General features: G+C 50.1%; 1 protein-coding gene across 2 annotated transcripts; it reads right to left on the bottom strand.

The window, feature by feature from the left end:
* Positions 1–7496: 7496 nt before the first annotated feature.
* On the bottom strand, positions 7497–15349 carry ARL2 (ARF like GTPase 2). 2 transcript variants are annotated; one of them, XM_019954806.2, is made up of 5 exons: positions 14936–15349; positions 10699–10809; positions 10441–10603; positions 8820–8900; positions 7497–7976 (listed from the first exon to the last, which is right to left on the bottom strand). In XM_019954806.2, exons 1-5 carry the CDS (start codon positions 14998–15000, stop codon positions 7842–7844), a joined length of 555 nt encoding a protein of 184 aa, XP_019810365.1. In that variant the 5' UTR covers positions 15001–15349; the 3' UTR covers positions 7497–7841. The 2 variants fall into 2 exon arrangements, with proteins under 2 accessions (XP_019810365.1, XP_070639327.1); XM_070783226.1 differs by lacking the exon at positions 14936–15349 and adding an exon at positions 13118–13217.
* Between the last annotated feature and the right edge of the window lie 11038 nt (positions 15350–26387).

The following is a 26387-nucleotide window of genomic DNA, read 5'->3' as shown; positions in this document are numbered from 1 at the left end:
GTTCAGTCTTCCCGAGTCGCCGCTTCGCCCGGGCCTGCGCCCTTCGTCCTACGGCCCAGGGAGCTGGTCGCAAGTGACAGCGCAATTCTCAGCCAGGCGCTTGGCCAAGGGAGTGTCTAAAAAGTTCTCGATGGTTGGTAAAGCCGGAACCAAGTGATTTGGGAAGGGATTGGGGAAGAGTAAGGAAGGCAATGGCAACCCACTCCAGTACTCTTGCCTGGAAAATGCCATGGGCGGAGGAGCCTGGTAGGCTGCAGTCCATGGGGTTGCGAAGAGTCGGACACGACTAAGCGACTTCACTTTCACTTTTCACTTTCATGCATTGGAGAAGGAAATGGCAACCCACTCCAGTGTTCTTGGCTGGAAAATCCCAGTGACGGGGGAGCCTGGTGGGCTGCCGTCTATGGGATCGCACAGAGTCGGACAAGACTGAAGCGACTTAGCAGCAGCAGCAGCAAGGATTGGGGAAGCTGGATCACTCAGGTCTGCTTTGAGATAAACCCACCCCATGCGATGGTAAACCCTCATCACATATCAATGACTTCTTTGCTTCCCAATTCCCTTCTTTCATCCATTCCCCCAAATTTTATTGTGTTCAGTATGTGCCAGACACTGGCAAATCATTTCCCTTTCTCCTTCCCTGCTGCTGCTGCTAAGTCACTTCAGTCATGTCTGACTCTGTGCGACCCCACAGACGGCAGCCCACCAGGCTCCCCTGTCCCTGGGATTCTCCAGGCAAGAACACTGGAGTGGGTTTCCATTTCCTTCTCCAATGTATGAAAGTGAAAAGTAAAAGTGAAGTCGCTCAGTCGTGTCCGACTCTTTGCAACCCCATGGACTGCAACCTACCAGGCTCCTCCGTCCATGGGATTTTCCAGGCAAGAGTACTGGAGTGCAGTGCCATTGCCTTCTCCTTCCCTAGGATTCGCTAAATTCACATTTTCTGTAAGGATTCAGTTCAGTTCAGTTCAGTCTCTCAGTCATGTCCGACTCTTTGCGACCCCATGAATCGCAGCACGCCAGGCCTCCCTGTCCATCACCAACTCCCGGAGTTCACTCAGACTCACATCCATTGAGTCAGTGATGCCATCCAGCCATCTCATCCTGTCGACCCCTTCTCCTCCTGCCCCCAATCCCTCTCAGCATCAGAGTCTTTTCCAATGAGTCAACTCTTCACATGAGGTGACCAAAGTACTGGAGTTTCAGCTTCAGCATCATCCCTTCCAAAGAAATCCCAGAGCTGATCTCCTTCAGAATGGACTGGTTGGATCTCCTTGCAGTCCAAGGGACTCTCAAGAGTCTTCTCCAACACCACAGTTCAAAAGCATCAATTCTTCGGTGCTCAGCCTTCTTCACAGTCCAACTCTCACATCCATACATGACCACAGGAAAAACCATAGCCTTGACTAGACGGACCTTTGTTGGCAAAGTAATGTCTCTGCTTTTCAATATGCTATCTAGGTTGGTCATAACTTTCCTTGCAAGAAGTAAGCGTCTTTAATTTCATGGCTGCAGTCACCATCTGCAGTGGTTTTGGAGCCCCAAAAAATTAAGTCTGACACTGTTTCCACTGTTTCCCTATCTATTTCCCATGAAGTGATGGGACCGGATGCCATGATCTTTGTTTTCTGAATGTTGAGCTTTAAGCCAACTTTTTCACTCTCCACTTTCACTTTCATCAAGAGGCTTTTGAGTTCCTCTTCACTTTCTGCCATAAGGGTGGTGTCATCTGCATATCCGAGGTTATTGATATTTCTCCTGGCAATCTTGATTCCAGCTTATGTTTCTTCCAGTCCAGCGTTTCTCATGATGTACTCTGCATAGAAGTTAAATAAGCAGGGTGACAATATACAGCCTTGACGTCCTCCTTTTCCTATTTGGAACCAGTCTGTTGTTCCTTGTCCAGTTCTAACTGTTGCTTCCTGACCTGCATACAGATTTCTCAAGAGGCAGGTCAGGTAGTCTGGTATTCCCATCTCTTTCAGAATTTTCCAGTTTATTGTGATCCACACAGTCAAAGGCTTTGGCAAAGTCAATAAAGCAGAAATAGATGCTTTTCTGGAACTCTCTTGCTTTTTCCATGATCCAGCGGATGTTGGCAATTTGATCTCTGGTTCTTCTGCCTTTTCTAAAACCAGCTTGAAGATCTGGAAGTTCACGGTTCACATACTGCTGAGGCCTGGCTTGGAGAATTTTGAGCATTACTTTACTAGCATGTGAGATGAGTGCAATTGTGCGGTAGTTTGAGCATTCTTTGGCATTGCCTTTCTTTGGGAATCAAATGAAAACTGACCTTTTCTAGTCCTGTGGCCACTGCTGAGTTTTCCAAATTTGCTGGCATATAGAGTGCAGCACTTTCACAGCATCATCTTTCAGGATTTGAAATAGCTCAACTGGAATTCCATCACCTCCACTAGCTTTGTTCGTAGTGATACTTTCTAAGGCCCACTTGACTTCACATTCCAGGATGTCTGGCTCTAGGTCAGTGATCACACCATCATGATTATCTGGGTTGTGAAGATCTTTTTTGTACAGTTCTTCTGTGTATTCTTGCCATCTCTTCTTAATATCTTCTGCTTCTGTTAGGTCCATACCATTTCTGTCCTTTATCGAGCCCATCTTTGCATGAAATGTTCCCTTGGTATCTCTAATTTTCTTGAAGAGATCTCTAGTCTTTCCCATTCTGTTGTTTTCCTCTATTTCTTTGCATTGATCGCTGAAGAAGGCTTTCTTATCTCTTCTTGCTATTCTTTGGAACTCTGCATTCAGATGCTTATATCTTTCCTTTTCTCCTTTGCTTTTCACTTCTCTTCTTTTCACAGCTATTTGTAAGGCCTCCCCAGACAGCCATTTTGCTTTTTTGCATTTCTTTTCCATGGGGATGGTCTTGATCCCTGTCTCCTGTACAATGTCACGAACCTCATTCCATAGTTCATCAGGCACTCTATCAGATCTAGGCCCTTAAATCTATTTCTCACTTCCACTGAATAATCATAAGGGATTTGATTTAGGTCATACCTGAATGGTCTAGTGGTTTTCCCTACTTTCTTCAATTTAAGTCTGAATTTGGCAATAAGGAGTTCATGATCTGAGCCACAGTCAGCTCCTGGTCTTGTTTTTGCTGACTGTATAGAGCTTCTCCATCTTTGGCTGCAAAGAATATAATCAATCTGATTTCAGTGTTGACCATCTGGTGATGTCCATGTGTAGAGTCTTCTCTTGTGTTGTTGGAAGAGGGTGTTTGCTACGACCAGTGCATTTTCTTGGCCAAACTCTATTAGTCTTTGCCCTGCTTCATTCCGTATTCCAAGGCCAAATTTGCCTGTTACTCCAGGTGTTTCTTGACTTCCTACTTTTGCATTCCAGTCCCCTATAATGAAAAGGACATCTTTTTTGGGTGTTAGTTCTAGAAGGTCTTGTAGGTCTTCATAGCACCGTTCAACTTCAGCTTCTTCAGCGTTACTGGTTGGGGCATAGACTTGGATTACTGTGATATTGAATGGTTTGCCTTGGAAACTAACAGAAATCATTCTGTCGTTTTTGAGATTGCATCCAAGTACTGCATTTCGGACTCTTTTGTTGACCATGATGGCTACTCCATTTCTTCTGAGGGATTCCTGCCCACAGTAGTAGATATAATGGTCATCTGAGTTAAATTCACCCATTCCAGTCCATTTCAGTTCACTGATTCCTAGAATGTCGACATTCACTCTTGCCGTCTCTTGTTTGACCACTTCCAATTTGCCTTGATTCATGGACCTGACATTCCAGGTTCCTATGCAATATTGCTCTTTACAGCATCAGACCTTGCTTCTATCACCAGTCACATCCACAGCTGGGTATTGTTTTTGCTTTGCCTCCATCCCTTCATTCTTTCTGGAGTTATTTCTCCACTGATCTCCAGTAGCATATTGGGCACCTACTGACCCGGGGAGTTCTTCTTTCAGTATCCTATCATTTTGCCTTTTCATACTGTTCATGGGGTTCTCAAGGCAAGAATACTGAAGTGGTTTGCCATTCCCTTCTCCAGTGGACCACATTCTGTCAGATCTCTCCACCATGACCCGCCCGTCTTGGGTTGCCCCATGGGCATGGCTTAGTTTCATTGAGTTAGACAAGGCTGTGGTCCTAGTGTGATTAGATTGACTAGTTTTCTGTGAGTATGGTTTCAGTGTGTCTGCCCTCTGATGCCCTCTTGCAACACCTACCGTCTTACTTGGGTTTCTCTTCCCTTGGGCGTGGGGCATCTCTTCACGGCAGGGGAACATAAAGAACTCCAGAGAAGTACAGTGGTGACATGGGTTCTGAAGTCACACGTCTTACTAACTCCAAGAGTTCCCCTTAACTACTTGAGTGACAGTTTCTCATCTCTAGAATGGGGATGTTGACATAGAATCTACCGCAGTGGCTTTCTCTTTTTCCTTTGTGGGTCCGTCTAGCATTCGCCCCTGCCTCTTTCTGTTAGCACCATAGCACCAGATCTTTCGAGGTAGTTCACTAGGATGTGCAGCCCTCCAGCCTCTTAGCTCAGAATCCAAAGGTGCCAGCTCCTTTCCCTGCCCCAGGTCCCAAGTAGGGGTCGGGGACTCCCCCCTGAAAGACTTGACTCTTGAGTGAGGGACAGGCACAGTGCCTGGTGAGGGCACAACGTTCCTCGAGTACAGTGTCGGCTGTGGGTTTGGCTGCCCAGCCTTTGGAGCTGTCCAATCTCCACCGACGTGCCCTGAGTCCCCAGTATCTGCCCAAGAAACGTCTTTCTGCCAAAGGCAGTGATCTGTGTCTGGACAGCATACCCAGGACCCTGACTGATCCCACCACCACCACGCTGGAAGCCTAAATGGAGTAGCAGGGGAGGCCACTCTTCTTACTGGAACTCAGATGAGTGGGTGCTGTAACTTCAGAAACACAAAGCAAACTCCCAAACCAGACTCTTGGCAGCGGTGGAAACAGGGTAGTTCATCCAGAGGTGTTCGTGAGGAGGCTGGGATGGGGTGTGTCCCCTCTTACAGCATACACAGGGCTCCTCTGAAGACCCCTTTCTTGGTTGGGAAGACCCCTGGAGAAGGGAATGGCTCCCCACTCCAGTATTCTTGCCTCAAGAATCCCATGGACAGAAGAGCCTGGTGGGCTACAGTCCATAGGGTCGCAGAGAGTCAAGACAGGACTGAGCAATTAACAGACATGCACACCTGGTTTTCAGAGTTCTCTTGGCAGGGCCCTGGCTTCAAGTCCCCTTCTCTCCCATCATTCCCTCCTCTCCCTTGCCCAGTGGCTCCGCATTCTCCCATTTCTGCCTTCTTTATCTAAGACCTTTCCCACCTAGGTCAGTTTAGCCTCTGGCCTTTCTCCTTTCATTAGGAGTTCCGTCACTGGTAGAAGTGAACAGAAGAGCCTTTTCAGAAGGCAGAGGAGAAGGAAAAGCTGCAAATGCACAGGGGCAGGGCAGGGGGTCTGCTCCCCACATTCCCACTCGGTTGGCTTGACCATGTGATGCAGACTTTCTGCTGCAGCTCATCCTTCACATTCAGAGGACTTGTGATGACTATAACCTTGTTATTTTTCTTATTTGTCTCTGGACTTCCCTGATGGCTCAGATGGTAAAGAATCTGCCCGAAATGTGGGAGACCAGGTTCAATCCCTGGTCAGGAAGATCCTCTGGAGAAAGGCATGGCAACCCACCCCAGTATCCTTGCCTGGGAAATATTTGTCATTAACCATGTATAATTCACCTTTGAATGAAAGCATGCTGCTTACTAAGAGCCCCTAGGAGGGCTTGAACACTGGGTTGACTCACCCAGATCAGTGGATGTCTGAATTCACATTGGATCTGCTTGAACTCCTACTGGTTCAAATAAAAATAATTATAGCTGACCTATAGTGCATACGACGCACAAGGCAACCCACCCATCTGATTCTCCTCCCAACCCTAGGAAGTAGGTGACACTGTTTTCAACCCAGGTGGGGACCCCAAGGCAGAGACAGGTTAAGCAACTAGCTCTTCATCAATCAGTGAGTGGCAGAGCCAGGGTTCGGCTCTGGAGACTGGATATGTCTGCTCCCCATAGGGATGAGAGCCTGGGACATGGTGTCTATCTTGCACAGAAGACACGGCAGGTGGTTCTCAATTTCTATGGTGATGGACAGTTTATACTCTTAAAAAAAATACTGATTTTCTTATTTTATTTGGCAGCGTCAGGTCTTTATTTGCCACATGGAGTCGTCATCGAGGTGCGAGGGCTCAGTAGTTATAGCACCCGGGCTTAGTTGCCTCACAGCATGTTCCCCAAACAGGGATCGAACCCGCGTCCTCTGCACTGGAAGGCAGATTCTTAACCACTGGACCACCAGGAGTGTCCCGACAAGTTTATATTTTAAGGTTGTCCACCCAAAATCCATTTCTCTTCTTCCATCCTAACAGAGTGCAGATTTGCGGAGGTCTCCACCCTCCAGGGAGGGCTCCTGGAGCAGTGAATCTGTCTTTTGCTCACCTGTCCCTTAGGAAAACTCACCTTCCCTCATAAACATGTTATGCCAAATTCCATCTGGCACTGGAATTCTGAGCACAGAAACAAAAGCAAAATGGCGAGCAGGGTGTGGGGGCTCAGCGTGCTGGGTTCCAACCCCAGCCCCACTACTTCCTAGCGGGGGGCGGTTTAAGTAAGTCACATGACCTCCTGGAGGCTTTGTTCCTACATAAATGGGGACATATATGGTTGGGCTTATAATTCAATGTGATGGTAAGTGAGAAGTGCTTCAAACAGAGCCCTGCAGAGGAAGCCCCTACTGGAAGGACTACAAGCAGGGCACCCTGTCCAAATATCCATTTATCCTGCCACCTGGATGGGGGCTCTGGGTCTCCCTGGTTCCCATCCTTTCCCACTCTGGCCCTTGCCTCAAAGAGTGCCCGTTAGCCTTCAGAGAAGGTCCCTTCCCAGCCCTGTTCTCAGTTAGCTAACCGGCCTGATGTCCACACCCTCCTACACCGGAGTCATCACCCCCCGTTTCCCAAGAGCCCTTGCTCTTCAGGCCTCTGTCCTGTGAGTCCCTCTGCGTGAACCAGCGCTGCGTCACACAGCCGTGTAGGCTGCCCACTGCGCACAGACTCCTGGCTGCCAGTGGGAAGCTGGGAGCTGAGATTCAGCCCCTGTTCCGTTTGACAAGCTGAGAGCCCTGATGTTGGGGTGCCTTCCTTTTTCTCATTCATACCTCTGAGGGTAGCAGTTGCTCCAGTAAACTGTCCTTCCCCTCCTCTGGCCGGAAAACTTCTACTCATCCTTTACTCTCAGCTTTCATGTCACCTCCTCTGGGAAGCCCACCTGAACTCTTCCAAATGGAATTCCAATGCCCTGTCCCGTGCTTCTGTAATTCTCTGCCACTCCCTTGACACAGTGACAGTTGATCCTCTGACTGAAATGTTGTCTTTTTTGTCTCCCACTGGGCTGTGGGCTCTAGGCACCCTGCAGGGCTGTAGAATCAACAAATGACTCAGCCAGGAATGGGAGCGGGGAACAATTTATTCTCACAGCTGAGCAAATGGTGAGGCCCACAGCCTCGATAGCAGCAGAGGCAGCCCCCTCCCAGCCACAGCCCTCTCTTCCTGGTCCCGCAGCTGCAGGTGGGCCAGGTCAGGAGCCAGGGGGACAGCCAGGGTGACAGGCCTCCCGCCTCGGGAGCCGGCTGGCCACAGAGCAGCAGTGGGCAGCAGTAGCAGCAGCAGGGTATGGAGGGGGGCGGGGGCTGTTAGTTGGGCTGGCGGACTCCCACCCTTCCAGGGATGGTGCTTGGTGGCGGGGTGGGGGGTGCCTAGACTGTGAGCTGAGTAGGGGGGCATCAGAAGCGGCTCAGTCGGCCATGAAGATGCGGCTGGAGATGTCATCCAGGAGCCAGTCGATGCCAGGCAGCAGGTTCTCCCCGGTGACGGCACTGCAGCCCTGGATGCACCAGTGGTGGCTACGGATGGAGTCCAGCTCCAGGGCCTGGGAGGGCGGAAGGTGATGGTGGGCCCTGGGGACCACAGGCCCTGCCCACCCTCAGCCCCTTCCCTCCCCTGGCCCAGGGGAAATCCAAGCCCCCATCAAGGGCCTGCTTTGGGAAGCCTCCCCTGGCCCCTGGTGAAGATCTGCTGGCCTCCCAGGGCACCCGGGCTCTCTGTCACCACCATGCCAGCACTACCCCTTATAATAAGATTGCAACAAGGGCCCCTGACATTGTGCAATGGGCCCTACAAATGTCCTCTTATCCATTCGCCCCATGGTCCCCTAAGCCAGGGATGTGTTTGCCATTTTACTGAGGAGAAAACCTCAGAGAGGTTAAGCAGCCTGCCTAAAGTCACACAGCTAATCAGTGGCAGAACCTAGATTCTAACCCCACTCTTTCTCATTCTGGTATTCAAGCTTCAGAGTCAGATGAAGATGTAACCTGCGGTCACATAGGCCTGTGTTTAAATCCTGGCTTGTCTGCTTCCTGGCTGTGTGACCCTGGGGGACTTACCTAACCTCTCTAAGCCTCCTTCACTATCTGTAGAATGATGATAATAGTTCCTACCTCAGGAGGTTGCTGTGAGAACTGAGTAAGTTAATCCATGCAAAAAGCCTAGCACAGAAAAAGCGCCCACTGCCTGTTGGTTACTGTTATCCCCGGGATAATCTACTTGCAGATCTGCTGTCCCCCAGGCTGTGGAGCACAACTCCGTCTTCTATCACTGAATCTCCAGTACCCTGAATACACACAGCAGGGGCTAATAAATGCTTTCTAAATAAATGAACAAAGAATCACATGCCCCTTTTCCTCTGTGAGCTTGTGCCAAGGCCTGGACTCACCTCGCGGATGGCGTTAGAGGACAGTGCTCCGGGCAGGTCTTGCTTGTTGGCAAAGATGAGGAGGGTCGCTCCGGCCAGGCGCTAGAGAAGAGAAACAGAGAGTAAGGGGAGGCGGGGTGGAGGCTCAGAGGGCAGCCCAGCCCCTGCGCTAATCACCCAGAGCAGCTGGGGTCAGAGAGCAGTCTGGAAGATTAGAGCAAGGTCCCATGGTGGTTGCAAAGACACCATTAGTGCGGGCAGTGTGAACACAGCCTTCCTGTCCAGCCATTATGGGCTGGAGGGAGCTGTGGGCTGGCCTGAGACCCTGCTTCCAGCACAGTCACACCCAGTGGGCACCTCTCTTCTCTGTGCATCAGATTCCTCTTCTATAAATGGGAGGGGATGATGGACAAGGGGAGGGGGTGATGGACAAAGGGGAGGGGTTATGGACAAGGGGAGGGGGTGATGGACAAGGGGAGGGGGTGATGGACAAGATGATCCTCAAGCCTCTGCTTCTAGATTGCTGTGACCTGATGACCTGACATCAAAAAGAACGCGACTATCCCAGGGGCTGTGGGGGCTGAGGGCAATGAGCTTCCCCTCCTCCAAGTTCACACAGTCCCCTAACTGTCCCATTACCCTGACAGACCTTCCTCTCTGCCTGTGATTCCAGTTACTTCCCTCTGTGTGTTTGTGACCGGGAGTCCCTCCATGTGGATGGCGGCTCTACCCCTTAACAAGGCCCTTGAGGTGCCAGGCCAGGGCTGAACATTCAACAGCCAGGATCTCACTGGACCTGCTTGACTGCTATTTAGGCCTATTGTCCCTAAATAATTATTAACAACTCCCTCTTTAACTCTCAAAAGTGTCCTGAATTTCAGCTAAATGCAGTGGAGTAACCTGGATTAAACCCTGGAACACAGAAAGGACATTAATGGAGAAACTGGTGCAATCCAAACAAAACCTGTAGTTCAGTTAACAGTAACTTGTTAATTTCTTATTAAATAGTTTTAACAAGTGTTTGGCAGTTCTGTAAGATGTTCATATTAAGGGAAACCAGGTGAAAGATACATGGGTAACTTTTCACTATCTTTGCAACTTTTCTATAAATCTAAAATTTTATTTAAAGAAGAGCATTTTGGCTCAGACAGTACATTTTAAGATCACCGTAATTATTAATATAATGCCCATCTGAGAGATGCAGTGGCAATTCAGAGAAACTAAGTGCCTTGCCTAAGGTCACAAAGCAAACAGTCCAACGCCTGAGGCAGGCTCCACTGCCTGCCAAAGCTTCACACACCAGCCTCAAGTCATCCTCCCCAAAGCCTGACTCAAGGTGCAGAAACTGAAGCTCAGGGTGGTGAAGCAGTGACACTGCAGGGATGTGGACCCACATCTAAGACCACGTGGATCCGTGTTCTGCTCATGGCACTGTCAGCCTCCCTGGGGAGGGTGTACTGGTTGTCTCTGCCTCCCCAAGGGTGCTGGACACGTGGTGAGGGCTGGGTGAGGGAACAGACCCCAACTGAGTGTCCCCCTGGGATCATGGACCCCACAGGGAATCGGCTGAGGACAGTGTTCACACACCCACAAAGGTGCATGAAGCACCAGGACACAGGCACTGGGGGAGCCCCCTGCCTACCTCCTCCACCAACAGGTTCTGGAGCTCCCGCTGGCAGTCCTGCATGCGTTGGCGGTCGGCGCTGTCCACCACCCAGATGAGGCCGTCGGTGCTCTCAAAGTAGTTCCGCCAGTAGGACCGCAGGGACTTCTGGCCGCCCACATCCCAAATGTTCAGCTTGAATCTGGACAGGGCAGTGGGGGCTGCAGGGTCAGTCCGGCCCCCGCCCGCCCTCCCTGCCCTGTGCTGGGCAGGCCCGCCCTCGGGGACCCCGCTTACCCTCGGTGCTCCAAGGTCTTGATGTTGAAGCCCAGTGTGGGGGAGATGGTGTCGATGTCTTCACCGTTGAACTTCTTGAGGATGGTCGTCTTGCCAGCATTGTCCAGGCCCCTGGGGGTGCGCCAGGTTAAGGAGAAGTCCCCAGGCTCTGCGGGCTGGTGACACCATCCCAGGGCCCCTCTCTGACCACATATCAAAGTATGTTGAGTACCTGCCTGACCTACATGATAAATGTGAAAATGTATCATCTTCTAACCAGATGCTCATAATTCATCCCACAACATATACTGTTGGCTAGGCTACCCTGGTTGCTCAGTGGTAAAGATTCCACCTGCCAATGCCGGAAACTCGAGTTCGATCCCGGGTCTGGGAAGATTCCACATGCCAAGAAGCAACTAAGCCCGTGCACAACCACTAAGCCTGTGCTCTAGACCAGGAGCCGCAACTCCTAAAACTCGTAGAAGCAGGCCCTAGAGCCCCTGCTTCACAAGAGAAGCCGCCACCAGGAGAAGCCTGCACACCACAGCTAGAGAGTAGCCCCCACTCACCACAACTAGAGAAAAGCCTGTGCGGCAACGAAGACCCAGCACAGCCAAATACAAAAAATAAAAATGTACTGTTGGCCAAAAAGTCCCTTCGGTTTCGCCACAGATGTTACAGAAAAACCTGATGAACTTATTGGCCAACCCCATGCTTAAGGCCTACACTGCTCCAGAATACCTCTGGCACTGGGGGTGCCCTGGAATCACGGTCCCTGCCCTGTGCGGCTTCCACTCCAGTGTGAGACAGCTGGACTGAGGCCCAGACTGCAAGGAGCCGGCTTTTTGAAGGACTAGGGGAAGAAGAGCATTCCAGGGAGCAAGTATTTGGAGGCAGCCACCCTTGCCCTTTTGTTTCTGGAATATTCCAAACCCTTTGCTGCTGAGTGTGCAAACAAATGGGTAAGTTCACCAGCTGGAGAAAACCACCCTCCTTTTTCCTTCTAATACCCAAGGGGGCTTACAGCTGGGACTGGGGGGATGGGGGTGAGAGGATCTCTCCCGAGACCCGGCTTTAGTCCCTGATCACTGGTGGCTGATTGCTCTCCTCATCGCCCCCCACCCCAGCTCCATCATCCTGCTTCCTTCTCCACTGGATCATTTTCATCAGCTGATGAGTGGACGTCTCTCCCACCAAGAAGAAGCGAACAACACCCTCTCTTGACCCCTCTCCCCCTGACGTTTTCCTTTATTTCGTTCCCTTTATAGCAAATCTCAGAACTGTTGTCCATACTCACCCTCTCCAGTTTCTGTCTTCCTGCTCCTCTGTGAACCCGTAAGACCTCTGCTCCCACTGCTTCCCCGAGACTGCTCTGGCCAAGGTCAGTCCTTAGAGACGCCTTGCTCTCCACTGACTGGGTAGTCCTCAGCCCTCTTCCTCCTGCTCCTGGCCAGCCCCCTCCTTCACTCCAGGACACGGGCTTGCCTGGCTCTCCTGACTTCCCTGTTCACCCTTCCTCATCGCCCTGACCTTTTGATCTGAGCTCGGCCCTAGGTTCTCTTCCCTGTCCACACACACTCTCTCAGTGGTCTCATCCAGAATTATGGCTTCAAATACCATCTTTATGCTGATGACTCTGAAATTCGTACGTCCCACCCGGCTGCTCCCCTGGACATTGGTCTCTATATCCAGCTGCCAGGGTGACATTTCTAGGATGTCTCAGCAGCATCCTACAGGACCAGTCTGAGCTCTCATCTTCCCCCTGAACGTGTTCCCCACCCGCTTCTATAATACCTGTCAGCAAGTGGCTCCTCACTCATCCTATCGCTAGGACCCACGCTTGACACCATTCTTCTCCTAACGCTCACGGCCAATCCAGCAGCAACTGCTGCTGGTCTTACTATCAAGATTTAAATCAACGTCTGTCACTGCTTCCACCCTGATCCAAGCTACCATCCTACCTTACATGTGTTACTGCAGTGGCCTAACTAGTCTCAGCTCTCACTTTCTGTCTGCACTTCTCATTAAAGCAAACATCCCCTACTGTATAGTACGGGGAACTACTCAGTATTCCGTAATAACCTACACGGGAAAAGAACCTCAAAAACAATCAGTTCAGTCGCTCAGTTGTGTCTGACTCTTTGTGACCTCATGGACTGCAGCACACCAAGCTTCCCTGTCCATCACCAACTCCTGGAGCTTACTCAAACTCATGTCCATCCAGTCAGTGATGCCATCCAACCATCTCAAAAAACGGATGGAAAAAGAATGTGTGTAAATATATACATAACCAAAACACTCTGCTATACACCTGAAACTAACACAATATTGTAAATTAACAATGTGCATGTGTGTGCTTAGTCACGTCTGACTCTTTGCAACTCTATGAACTGTAGCCCGCCAGGTTTCTCTGTCCGTAGGATTTCCCAGGCAAGGATACTGGGAGGGGTTGCCATTTCCTGTCCAGGGGATCTTCCCACGTAGGGACTGAACACCCGTCCATTTCGTCTCCTGCATTAGCAGATTCTTTACCACTTGCACTACCTGGGAAGCCCGAAAATCAATTGCAAAATAAAAATTAAAATTAAAATTAAAATATTTAAATTTAATGCAAAATAAAATTAAATTAAAATGCAAAAAAATTTTTAATTGAAAAAAAATAACAAAAATATGGGACTTCCCTGGTGGTCTAGCGGTTAAGACTTCACTTTCCAATTCAGGGGCTGTGGGTTCAATCCCTGGTCAGGGAGCTATGATCCCACAGGACTCAGAGCCAAAAAACAAACAATATAAAACAGAAGAAATACTGTAACACATTCAATAAAGACTTTAAAAATGGTCCTCATTAAAAAAAAAAAAATCCACAAAAATAAACAAACAGAGGAAAAGTTCAGAACTAAAGGTCCCACCTGAAATACCTCTTCCATCTGACCTAGCCTTCCACTGTTCTCACTCCCTCAGCTCACACTTCCCTCCCTGACAGTCCTTTGAACACACCAGTCGGCTTCCTCCTCGGAGACCTTTACACTTGCTGTTCCCTTTGCTTAAACATTTCCCCCCCAGATCTCTACATAATTCATCCCTCACCTGTCTAGATTCAACTGTCACTTTCTCAGTATGGTCTTCTTTGACCACCGTATTTATGCAGGATTAACTTTGTTAACATTTTCTTCCCTCAGTATCACACAAAATGTCCGAAGGTAGGATTTTTGTTTTGTTTTGCTCTTTTCCCTAGCCGCCCAGGACAGAACTTAGCACGTAACAGTGAAGTGAAGTCGCTCAGTCGTGTCCGACTCTTTGCGACCCCATGGACTGTAGCCTATCAGGCTCCTCCGTCCATGGGATTTTCCAGGCAAGAGTGCTGGAGTGGATTGCCATTTCCTTCGCCAGGGGATCTTCCCAACCCAGGAATCGAACCCAGGTCTCCCGCATTGCAGGCAGACGCTTAGCTCAATAAATGTTTATTGGATGAATGAATTCTCTGTGCCTGTCTCACAGTTCTTAAAAACAGACATGATGTAAATATTACTAAGTTATTTGTGCACATAAATGTCTCCTCTCTGCCGGGGGTGAGGCCGGCCCAGCTCTTGGATCTCAGCTTGCCCCCCACCCGGCCCCAGCCTGGCACGGAGGGGGAGAACGGATGTGCACGCCTGCGAGCGAGACTCAGAAAGTCGGCAAGGCCCTCGGGCCTACAAGCCGTCAACCGCGGGGACCCCGACTGGCCGTGAGACAGCAAAGAGATGGACAGTCGGACCCACGCGAACCTAGCGACCGCAGACGGCGCCCCTGCTCCTCCGCCCTCTACCGGGAGAGTAGGGCGGGGCCCGCACGCCCCCGAGAGGCCGACCCTGAGGGCGGGGCCGAGGCCTGGCACCCTCCAACTAGGGGAGGAGGCGCCCAGGTCGGGGGAGGACGGCGGCCCCACGCTCGGGCCGACGGGTGGTAGCGTTCGAGTCACCAGCCCCGCCTTCCCTTATATCGGGACACCTGGTCCGGCCGCCGCGCCGTAACGCCCACACCTTGGAAACGAGGCCCCCCCGACCGCGTCGAGCCGGTGGTACGGCCTCCTCCCGGCTCCCCCCCGCCAAAAGCGATGGTAGGGCCCACGAGCGTGACGCACAATGGGCAGTTGGTACAGGCCGGCCGGCCGTACAGGCAGCGCCCGGTAGGGGGCGCCTGACACTGCCCGGTCGGCGGGCTCCCCACCGCACCCCCGCTACCCTCGCGGCTCCGGCTCCGGCGTCAGGAAGGATACAGCATGAGCAGTCGCAGCTCCCGCTCTTTCTGCTTCATCTTCTTCAGTATGGTCAGAAGCCCCATGTCCCGGTAGCCCCCTCCCGGCCGCCGTTTCTTCGTATCCCGGGACCCCTTTCCCTGCTCCTATTGGCTGTCACGCCCACGGACAGCACAGCCTATTGGCTGGCTCCTCGATTGGTCCCGCCCTCGCTCCCACGTGACCGCGAAGGCGCCGGGAGGTGCTGGGATGCACAATCCTTCTAGCCTGCGGGGGGCGGGCGCTTCTGGGTGGCCGTTCGCGTTTACTCTTCGCATCCCCAGTTCCTGGGTGACCAGAGCACCGCCCTTCTGGGACCCCCAAGCCCGACTGGAACGGAAACCTGAAGTTCCGGTGCTGTGTCTTAGCTGAAGAGGGAGTCGGAGTTCTGGAGTCAGAACCGAGAGCCCCAAGGCCGTTGACGTCACCCTGGGGCTACCGTAGGGCTTTGTTCCGCGGAAACAGGATCCAGATCCTGCTGTCTTGGGCCTTGAAAGGCGTCATCCTAAATCTGCCCGTGTTAGGGCTTCCCCTCATTCCCTGGCTTCCGAAATCAATCGTAGAGGGTAGGCTGGGGATTCTTCATCCAGGGTGGAAATGCCCCTGAGGAAATGTGTAGGGCTGTCAGTGAGTTGTTCCAATTTCAAGGCAGAGCCCCTGTCGTCTAGAGGTCATTGGACAGACTTGCACAAAGAATTGTTCCGCCCAAGATGCCCATTGTCTCTCTGTTGAGAAGCACCATTTTTCATTTTGCCAATAAGAAAATTGACGCTCACATGTGCTTAGCATAACTGACATGTAGTAGGTGCTCAATAAATATTTGTAGTTTAATGAATGACTTTGTCCAAGAGTTTGGTTCTTTACGTTAGTGCTTAAGTCCAGAATAAGTGAGGAAGCCGAGGCCAGGGACTCCGCAGATTGTAAACTCGGATGAGCTTGGGATTTTACTGGCAGTCCAGTGGTTAAGACTCCCTGCTTCCACTGCAGGGGGCAGGGGTTCTATTCCTGGTCGGGCAACTAAGATCCAGCATGCCACTCAGTGTCCCACTCCAAGAAGAAGAAAGGTGAGCCTTGGACTTCCCTAGCGATCTAGTGGTTAAGACTTCTTTCTTCCATTGCAGGGGGTGCGGGTTCAATCCCTAATGGGGGAACTAAGATCCTTCCTGCTGGGCCAGGAGGCCAGAAAATTAAAATAAAAAATGAAGGGTGAGCCTTAGTGTCTTTGTTTTGAGCCCTTCCCAAGGGAACTATGGGGTGAATGTGAGTAGGCAGTAGAAGAAGCTGTGTCTAATGATTGGGAAAGACCAGTGCAGCACTAGCTGAAAAGAATGACTGATTGCTGTGACATTTATAAAGCATCCACATTTCCTACTTTATCTTCCCTGCAACCCTAAGAGATTATTTCCTTTTTGTAGATGTGATAGTGGAGTCCCCAGAGTTTAAGGAACTTGGGCAGCAATTTAAACTATGTCTGGTGGGCAGTACAGAGTGTTGTTTTTCTGGGTTCCTCCGTGGTGGTTGTCTACAGAGGGAGAGGTCTGGGGTGAACTGGAACTTCCCATCTTGCAGAATAAGGTTGTAGAGAGATGAAAGCTGGACAGAAAGGGGTGCCTGGTGGGGCCCCTCAGCACCACTTGCTCTCCACCAAGCGCCCCCAAGGGAAAAAAGTGACAGTAAATTTTCTTCAGAGGCTTTGAAATACAGCTAAGATCACAGTGTTTCCATCCTGCCTCCCTGAGTCCACACTACAGAAATTCTAGCACCAGCACATGAACATTTATGACAAGGAAGTTCACTTTGGCATGGTTTGGAACAGTAAGAAATTGGAAAAAAATCTAAGAGTCTTCAGTGGACATCAGTTACCTAAGTTGGGGTAATCCTGTGTGGTGGTTTCTATTAAACTTTTGAGAAAGGTGTAGTATTGGGTTGGCCAACAAGTTTGTTCAGGTTTTTTCATAAGATGTTACAAAAACCCGAATGACCATTTTGGCCAACCCAATACCTGCATGGAAAGATGTGCATGCCATATTAAGTGAAAAAAATGAATTTCAGGCCCATTTTAATTTTTAAAATGACAATAACCCCTAAACAATGTTTTCGAACTATGTAGCCCATTTCGAACTAAGTAGCCCATTAAGTAGATTGTAGAGTTACTTTAGTGTCACAAATAAATTGGACCATATGAAATTGCCCATATTTGACAGTTTGGACCACACAGATACCAGTTTCATTTAGCTCGGCCAGGTAGCATTGGCAAAAATTAAATAGAATGAACAAAACAGAAAACATTTGGGATTTCCCTGGTGGTCCAGTGGCTAAGTGTCCTTGCTCCCAATGCAGGGGGCCCAGGTTTGATCCTTGGTCAGAGATCCCACATGCTGCAATAAAAAATTGAAGATCCCATGTGCTGCAACCAAGACCTGGCACAGCCAAATAAATAAAAAAGAAAACAAAACATTGCTGCCTGTGCCCTTGAAGAGAAGGTACATGGTATTTGTTAGCATGTTTGTTTCTGATATTTATATCAGATTCTGATTTATATCAGAATATATGTACTCACAAGCTCATAGTCACAGAAGTTTGAAAATTGCTGCAACTCAACTGTTAACGCTGGAGCAAGTTTGAGGGAAACTTAATTATTACTGTAAGCACTTCTGGGTGGTTTTACTTCACTGCTACTGTTCTTGCTGTTATTAAGGCAGTGAGTTGTGCCCGACTCTTTGTGACCCCGTGGACTACAGCACACCAGACTCCTCTGTCCCACTGTCTCCCAGAGTTTGCTCAGATTCATGTCCACTCAGTCGGTGATGCTATCTAACCATCATCCTCTTCCACCCCCTTCTCCTTTTGCCTTCAAACTTTCCCAGCATCGGGGTCTTTTCCAAAGAGTCAGTTCTTTGCATCAGGTGGCCAAAGGATTGGAGTGTCAGCTTCAGCAACAATCCTTCCAATGAATATTCAGGACTGATTTCCTTTAGGATTGACTGGTTTGATCTCCTTGCAGTCCAAGGGACTCTCAAGAGTCTTCTCCACACCACAGTTCAAAAGCATCATTTCTTCAGTGCAACTCTCACATCCAGACACGACTACTAGAAAAACCATAGCTTTGACTATACAGACCTTTGCCAGCAAAATGATGTATCTGCTTTTTAGTATGCTGTCAAGGTTTGTCTCGCTATAGTAGTTGAAATCCTTGTATAAATGTCAGGCTTTAGAGCCCTGTCCTGTCCAAGCTGTTGTTGTAGCTCCCCTGGGGCTAGAGTAGAATTTCAATGGACACCTGTTTGAAAAAAACATCATAGCTTAATGAAACATTAGGATACCAGGGGGTAACTGTGTTGAACTTTTGAATCATAATTGCTAGTAGCTAGAAGTCAGGGGTTGGGGAGTGGGGGTGGAGGGGCTTTTAAAAACCTGTTAGGGGCCTGCGTGCATGCTAAATCACTTCAGTCATGTCCAGCTCTCTGTGACCCCATGGACTGTAGCCTGCTAGGCTCCTTTGTCCATGGGATTCTCCAGGCAAGAATACTGGGGTGGGTTGCCATGACCTCCTCCAGGGAATCTTCCTGACACAGGGATCAAACACAGGGATCAAACCCACATGTCTGCTGTCTCCTGTGTTGGCAGATAGGCTCTTCAGCACTAGCGCCACCTGGAAAGCCCAGTTAGGAGCCTAGTGAAAAGTATTTTCATTTGCTTCACGGAAAGGAGGAAAGGTTGCTCTTGAGGAACTGAATCTTTGGGGAATACCTTTGAAAGACAACTGGGAAAGAAGATCTCTAGAGCTGTAGTTATATATAACTGTGAATATATATATATCTTTTGAATATATACATATTCACAGGAAAGACTCATGAGCTTAAAATACCCAAATCCTGACAGCTCTGAAACTGGCTTTTGAAGGGAGAGTTTCTTGGAACTAAGTAAGTGAATTTTAATTGGAGGGTAGAGTTCTAGATGCCTTCTAAAAGGGAATATTTACCCAATATCTGAGGAGGAAAATTTGGCCTTATGGTTTTAATTTTAAGACATGTAAACTTTTTTCTACACCCCATGGCATTCGGGATCTTAGTTCCCCAACCAGGAATCAAACCTGTGTCCCCTACACTGGGAGCACGAAGTCTTAACACCAGACTGCTAGGGAAGTCCCAGAGGTGTAACCTTTTGGATCCAGATAGTCCACTTACTGCATCACCTTTATAATCATAAAGGAAACTTTGTTATCATGGAACAACAACAATAATAATAATCATAAAAGCTGAGGGAAAAGACTCTACTTAAGTATAACTGTTGATCATTAAGCATTAGCACTGAGTATTACTGTTGTTGTTGAAGACAGACACTGAGACACCAGGACACTAAGTCGTGTCTGACTCTGCGACCCCATGGACCGTAGCCTTCCAGGCTCCTATGTCCATAGGATCTCTCAGGCAAGAATACTGGAGTGGGTTGCCATTTTCTTCTCCAGGGGATCTTCCTGACCCAAGGATCAAAGCCGAATCTGCTGCGTGGGCAGGCGGATTCTTTTTTTTTAATTTTATTTATTTATTCCTGCGCTGGGTTTTTGCTGCTTTTGCCCAGGCTTCTCACTGCGGTGGCTTCTCTTGTTCCAGAGCACAGGCTGTAGGCACTTGGGCTTCAGAAGTGGCGGCACACGGACTCAGTAGATGTGGTGCACAGGTTTAGTTGCTCTGAGGCATGCGGGATCTTCCCAGATCAGGGGTTGAACCTGCGTCCCCTGCATTGGCAGGCGGATTCTTATCCACTGCACCACTGTGGAAATCCGGCAGCCGGCTTCTTTACTGCTGAGCCACCAGGGAAGCCCAGCAAGGAGTATATATCAAAGTATGTATTTTATTTATTTGTATATATATTTAAGGTTGCTCCAGATCAATTTCCTATTTGATTCGTTTAAACTGTAATGTTCAATTGAGGTTGTTTAAAATGAAGTTACAGGGACTTCCCTGGTGGTCCAGTGGTTAGGACTCCATCCTTCCGCTGCAGGGAGAGTGGGTTCAGTTCTTCATGAGGGAACTAAGATCCCACATGCCATGGGTGCTGGCCAAAAAAAAAGAGTTAAAAAAAAGTAGTGTGAAGAAGTTTACCATCTTACATATATATTTTAAAAAGTTACAGTTTTGATAAAAGGAATCCTGTTTTTCTCTCTGGTGAAACATCTGTGATGCAAGTTTTATTTTGGGGACCACACGTGTATGACGAAAGCTCCACCCAGCACTTGGTGGCAGCATACCCAAGGGCAGCTTTTGTCCTAATGAGTAAACAAAGACCGGGGGGTTGAATACACGGCTTAGTCACAAACAGCTGCCTGTGGACCACGGTCCTACTCTGGCTTGCCCCTGTACGCCCGCCCCGTTCCCCCCGCGGCGGGGTTTAGTGGGCCTGAGTATCCACGGGCCCCGTGTCCCAAGTGCACGTGTGTGCAACGTGCAAGCCGCAGCCGAAGGCCCTGAATGGCAATCAGAGTGTCCGAGCATCCTCGTTATAGATCGCAGCCCAGATGCCTCTCGTGGGAGCCAGGGGAGGTATCTTCTCCAACTCCCAGATGACAAAATGAGCTGTTAAAGCCTAGTCATCCTCCTCAGGGCACATGGCATCCTCAGACCTTTCCAGAATCTTAAGAATGATTGTGTGTGTGTGTTACTTGCTCTGTCGTGTCCAACTCTTTGCAACCCCATGAACTGTATGTAGCCCTCCAGGCTTCTCTGTCCATGGGATTCTCCAGGCAAGAACGCTGGAGTGGACTGCCATTCCCTTCTCCATAAGAATGATTAAGAACTTGAAAATCTGAGCTCTTCCACGTCCATCTGACCCATGCCTTGGCAACCTCTAGAGCAAGGCTGTGCCGGCTGCTTCTTGTTTGTCTCCCCAGGGCCTGGCCTGGTGAATGGGGTGGGGTGGGGGAGTGGGGAAGGGGGCCAGGGAGGAGCTGCGGTGCCTTCACTCAGCAACCTGAGAGGCAGGTACCACTCTTATCTCCACTAGACAGATGAGCCAGGGCTCCGCTCACCTGGATGGCCGCAGCAGTCTCTCGAGCAGTTTCGCTGCTCCTCCTCCCCAGGGTAAAGGGACCTTTATAACCTCTGGTCAGATCATGTCCGTCTTTTGCTCAAAACCCTCCACGGTCTGCTGGGCAGAGCCCAGGGGCTTCAGTGGCCTTCCTGCACCTTGCATGAGTACTCCCCATTCTCTGTGCCCCATCGCCTGTTCCTCCCCTGCTTGTCAGTCCTCCAAATGACCAGCGCCCTTAACGCATACCTCCTTGTCACCTCTCTTCAATTTTTTGCTCAAACGTTCAACGTCTCAAAACAGTTTTAGTGGGGCATTCCCTGAGGGTCCAGCGGTTAGGACTCTGTGCTTTTCACTGCTGAGGGCATGGGTTCAATCCCTGGTGGGGAATTAAGATCCCACAAGCTACAGAGTATGTCCAAAAAAAAAAAGATTAAAAAAAAAACACAAAATTTTTTTTTTGTCGTTCAAATAGCACAAGCGGGTCCAGTGTGACCACCCTTGTTAAGTTTGAAACAGCCCAATCCCCCACCCACATTCGCCAAATCCTTTGTTTTGCTCTGTATTCCCTTGTGACACCTAAGTCCTCCTATCAGCCTATGTAATTCCCTTAATTGATCACAATTTATTCTCCCCTATACCTCCATCCCCTCAAGAACGGAAGTACCGCGAGGCCACGGATTTGTTTCTGCTTGTTTTGCTTTTTTATTTTGGCTGCGCGGGATCTTTGTTGTGGCTCACGGGCTTAGTAGTCGTGACACACAAGGTTAGTTGCTCTGAGGCCTGTGGGATCTGAGTTCCTCAACCAGGGATTGAACCTGCGTCCCCTGCATTAGCAGAGAGGCGGCTTCCGTGCTGGCTCAGTCAGGAAAGAATCAGCCTGCAATGCAGAAGACTGGCTGCAATACAGGAGACCCAGATTCGATCCCTGGGTCAGGAAGTTCCCCTGGAGAAGGAAAGGGCAACCCACTCCAGTATTCTTGCCTGGAAAGTCACATAGAAAGAGGAGCCTGGCGGGCTACAGTCCATAGGGTCGCGGAGTCAGACTGAGTGACTAAACCACCACCACCACCTTTGTGAATTGGGTCAAATCATTAACCATTTTGAGTTTCTGTTGTCTCCTTTGTAAAAACAGTATAATAATTATGTTTGCCATGCGAGGTGGATCTGAGAATTCAAGAAACTACCATATATCAGTATAAAAGGAATGTAAAGAAGGCTTCACAGTGCCCTGCGTCCGCTGCATTAGAAGGCAGATTCTTAACCACTGGACCACCAGGCAAGTCCCAACAGCAGGATTTGGATTTTTTTTTTTAAGCTGTTCACAATACCTGGAACAGGGCCTACCACATAATAGATGCTCAGAAAATATCTGTTGAGTGAAAAGAATGGGGCAGAGGGTTCACTAACTACTTTCTAGCTGCTCACATGGCCTGGAAGCAGCAGAGCCTCATCAGCCTTGTTCCTAACCACCAGGCTTCTCAGCCCAGGCCTGGCCCCTACCCTCTCCTCTGAGAACCCACAGAGCTCAACGCCCAGACCAGGCCCCAACCAAGCAGGGCGTCTCACAGGCAGCCTGCCCGCGGGTGTCGAGTGGGAGCTGGAGCCTGGTGTGGAAGGCAGGCAAGTGCTGGGTCTCCTGTGCCCATGCGTCCACCCTCGGTTCAACGCTCAGCCCCTGGTTCAGTAAAATACTGGCTCTGTTCTCTCAAACGGCAGGAACTCGCTCCAGCTTAGAGGTGTCACCTCCCCATAGGCCTCAGGCTGTTCCCAACCTCCACCCAGAGCAAAAGGACTCTCAGAGGTCAGTGGTCACATTCCTTCATTTTACAAATGAGGAAATTGAGCCCCAGAGAGGGCGAAAGTCTGCCGAGGCCTCGTCCCTGGCAGTCCCTGAGCTGCAGGTGAACCCAGTTCTCCTGGGACAACTTCCTGGGCTTTTTCTGACTGGGGACCCCTACCTGGCCCAGGACCCGTGGGAGGCCCCGTCTTCAATGGTGCTTCAACGAAGGTCAGAGTCCTTCTGCCAAGGACCCACGGCAGGTTTCTGCCACAGGTGTGAGTGCTCCCTGCTCTTCTGAGGGTGCCCTGTGTCCCTGCTATTTCCACAGCAGAGCTGGCAGAGGTTACCTGGATAAGTGAGAAGTCAGAGGGGACAAGAATCCGGGGCTGCAGCAGAACCTGCCTGGCTCTGCCGCCTCCTTGCCCCGGGGCAAGTCCCCTCCCCGACTGAGCCTGTTTTCCCAACTGTAAAACAAGGAGACTGGATGACAATCTCTAGAATCTTCTGACCATGACGACTGCCAATCTGCCTTGCCAAAGCTCTTGGCACCCTTGGTATGAGTCCTGGGCTGGGTCAGCTGTGGCGAGCGCTCTCTGGTTTGTGCTCATGAGTCGCTGGCCACTCTGGGCTGGGCTTTAGCCCTCATCCCACCCCAGTCCTCCAGGCCCTTGCTCATGACCCTGGCTGCCCACCTCCCAAACTGGCCTCCTAGTGAGAGTTTCCTGCCTCTCAGAGCTCTCGTGGGAACCGACACAGAAGCTCAGGGGAAGAGAACCGTTTGAAGAAGGGAAACGCTCCCTCCAAGGCCAGGGAGACTGTCTTTGCTCTCCAGTGTCCAGGATCTCAGCAGGGTGCCCAGCCTGGGCTTCTCCACCATCCAAAGTGGACAGTCTAAATGTGACATCACTAGGGAGGCCCATCCAGGGACACGGGGACAAGAAGGAGCTCTCTGGTGACTGCTGTCCAGATGTGGTTTCAGTTATCACCATGGCCCATTAATACAGATGAGGAAACTGAGGCCCAGAGAAACTAAGGGCCCTATCCAAGTTCACATGGGTGGAAGACGCAGAGCGGGGATTTGAACCCAACCTGTTTGGGACTTGGGCCATCTGGGGAAACCCATGTGCTGTGGTCGCTGTTGCCATACCCGAGAAGCCCTGGGAGGCTCGCCCACTCTTAAATGCTCGGTTGTTTACTATTTATAGTCCCTGCCCTCTTCCAGAGGTTTGAGTCAGCTTCCCAGAAAGACATGTACGTTCAAGAAATAGCAGAGAATCCGAAGCGTAAAGCTTTGGAGGCCCCAGGGGACCTGGCAGGATTGGGAGGTAATGGCATTACAGGGTTCCAGTGAAGTTGCCCTCTCCCTTGGAGGCCCAGCTATTTGCAGATTCCAGCTTTAATGAGAACCTCCATGGTCAAGGTGCCGTGCTGAAGTGAAAGTCAGTCCTTTTCTCCCTATGCCACGGGTTGTCCCCACGACGTCCTTGCCCAGCATTGTTCATCTGGAGTTGTCCCCTTAGCAAACCTTTCCTCTCCCACTTACAGGTCCCTGTGAGGTAATAAAAGGAGAAAGTGCCAGGCTTGGTGTGAGAGACACGTGGGGCTCGAGCCTGTCCCAGCTGGGGACATGACCCAGCCAAGGGATGTACTGCGGAAAGGCAGCTTCCTCATATCTGAATCTCAGCCAAGGTGGTGACATCAGCCCAGCATCCGGTCCCCCTTCTCCTGCCAACAGTGCCCCAAGCCCTCTGCAAGTTTCCCCTCCTCACCCCTGGCCCCCAGGGGACCCCAGCCTTACCTATCTCACCTTGTCTCCTGGCCACAGTGACTGATGTCAGGAACAGGCACATGACTCAGGGCAGACCAAGCAGAGCCAGGTCTGATATCTTTGTTGGAAATAATGGGGAAGTAGCAGGGACGCCCCTCTTGGGGCAGCTGAGCTGGTGTTTCTAGTGGCCATCTTGCCACCACGAGCAGGACCTGCCTGAGAATGAAGCCAATAAGGGACAGAGCAGATAGGGTGAAGCACTGACTCCTGATGACCTTGTTTGGGCATCATGATCAAGCCATGCCTGAAGCTGGTATACTCAGAACTTGTCAGTAACTTAAGCCTAGCTAGATCATTTATAAACTAAGAATCTAGAGACAGCTCATTTCCCATCTCTTATTGAGACTTCTTTGTAAGCATGAGAAATTTTGAGCAGTTTTCATCAAATATTACGTGCTGCTCTTTACATATGGACACAATCACTAACCCTCTTTTCACTAAATGTATTTCATTAGAATAAAAAACCTCATGCCTGATCTTGCACTCTGCCATTTTTTTCTTAAAATTAATAATAGTAATAAAAGTAATAATGAAAAAAACAAAATACAAGCCTGCGGTATGTGAACAAAAAATTCACCAGTTTTTTATTAAGTGCATCTGTTAAAAGCTTAAAAGATATTTATGGGACTTACTGTGCGCCAGGCAGTGTTCTAAGCACTTCACATGTATTACTTCTAGATACTTATGTTATTACCCCCATTTTACAATAAGCCAGAAAGAGGTTAGTTTGTTTTTTTTTTTTTGTAATTAAAAATATTTATTTATTTACTTGGCTGCATTGGGTCTTAGTGGCGGCACGCAGCATCTTTGTTGCGGTGCACAGGCTCAGTAGCTGTGGCTCATGGGCTTCGTTGCCCGGCAGTATATGAGATCTTAGTTCCCCGACCAGGGGTTGAACCCACATGCCCAACATTGCCAGGCAGATTCTTAACCAGTGGACCACCAGGGAAGTCCCGTTAGTTAAATGACTTGCTTGAGATCAAGTTCCGGACCCTGGGTCAAGTCCCTCTCCCTGATCTTCAATGTCCTTCCCAAAGACAACATCCTTCCTTTCTTTCTCTGGAAAGCCTCTGACCGCCCCAACAGGAAGTGCTCTCTGCCTGCCACAGACGCCTTCACAGAGGCAGGCTGTCACCCTCCTGCCCTGCCCATCAACATGCTGGGCATGCGTCCTACACCCGATTCGGTTGTGAACCCCTCCCAGCTGAGGCTTAGCTTCCATGAGGGCCCATCCATGCTCATGGTAGGAAGTCGATAGCCAGCCTCAGCCCCACCAGCTGGCACCTGGCCTCTTTCTCTCCTTGCGATCGTCTGAAGCTCGCTTGAGGTGCCCTGGAGAGGCCAGGCCTCAACTGAGGGGTGCACATGGACAGGACCTAGAAAGAGGGGGGTTGTGACTGAAGACCCTGGGCATCTCTCTCACTCTAGGAGGTGTGGGAGGGGATTGGGACAAGGTAATCAATGTGTCCTGGCCTCTCCCAACCAGCTGTGTGATGGTCCCCTCCTGGTACCTCAGTTTCCCCACTGGTAAAATGAAGAAGTTGGTTAGGGAGAGTCCCCCAGGAACCTAGGAATGAGGAAAGTGAAAGTATTTTACTCATCCAGGAAGTTGGTGGGGTTCCCTGATGGCAAGCTGCCCGCCTGCTGGACTTTCACTCATGTGTTCGTTAATCAAGTGCAAACCAGTCAATCCTAAAGGAAATCAACCCTGAATACTCATTGGAAGGACTGATGCTGAGGTTAAAGCTCCAGTACTTTGGCCACTTGATGCAAAGAGCTGACTCATTGGAAAAGAC

This window comes from Bos indicus, chromosome 29, assembly GCF_029378745.1.
Source record: "Bos indicus isolate NIAB-ARS_2022 breed Sahiwal x Tharparkar chromosome 29, NIAB-ARS_B.indTharparkar_mat_pri_1.0, whole genome shotgun sequence".
Lineage (NCBI taxonomy): Eukaryota > Metazoa > Chordata > Mammalia > Artiodactyla > Bovidae > Bos > Bos indicus.
This window is presented reverse-complemented; position numbering and strand designations above follow the sequence as displayed.

Excerpts from the sequence above, each read along its gene's own strand:
- ARL2 (XM_070783226.1), bottom strand. The coding sequence starts at position 13,194 with ATGCAGGAGACGAAATGGACGGGTGTTCAGTCCCTACGTGGGAAGATC. Across the intron at positions 10,810-13,117 it reads GGAAATGGCAACCCCTCCCA|GGGCCTGGACAATGCTGGCA; the intron begins GTATCCTTGCCT and ends GCGCACCCCCAG. Across the intron at positions 10,604-10,698 it reads AAGACCTTGGAGCACCGAGG|ATTCAAGCTGAACATTTGGG; the intron begins GTAAGCGGGGTC and ends TGCCCTGTCCAG.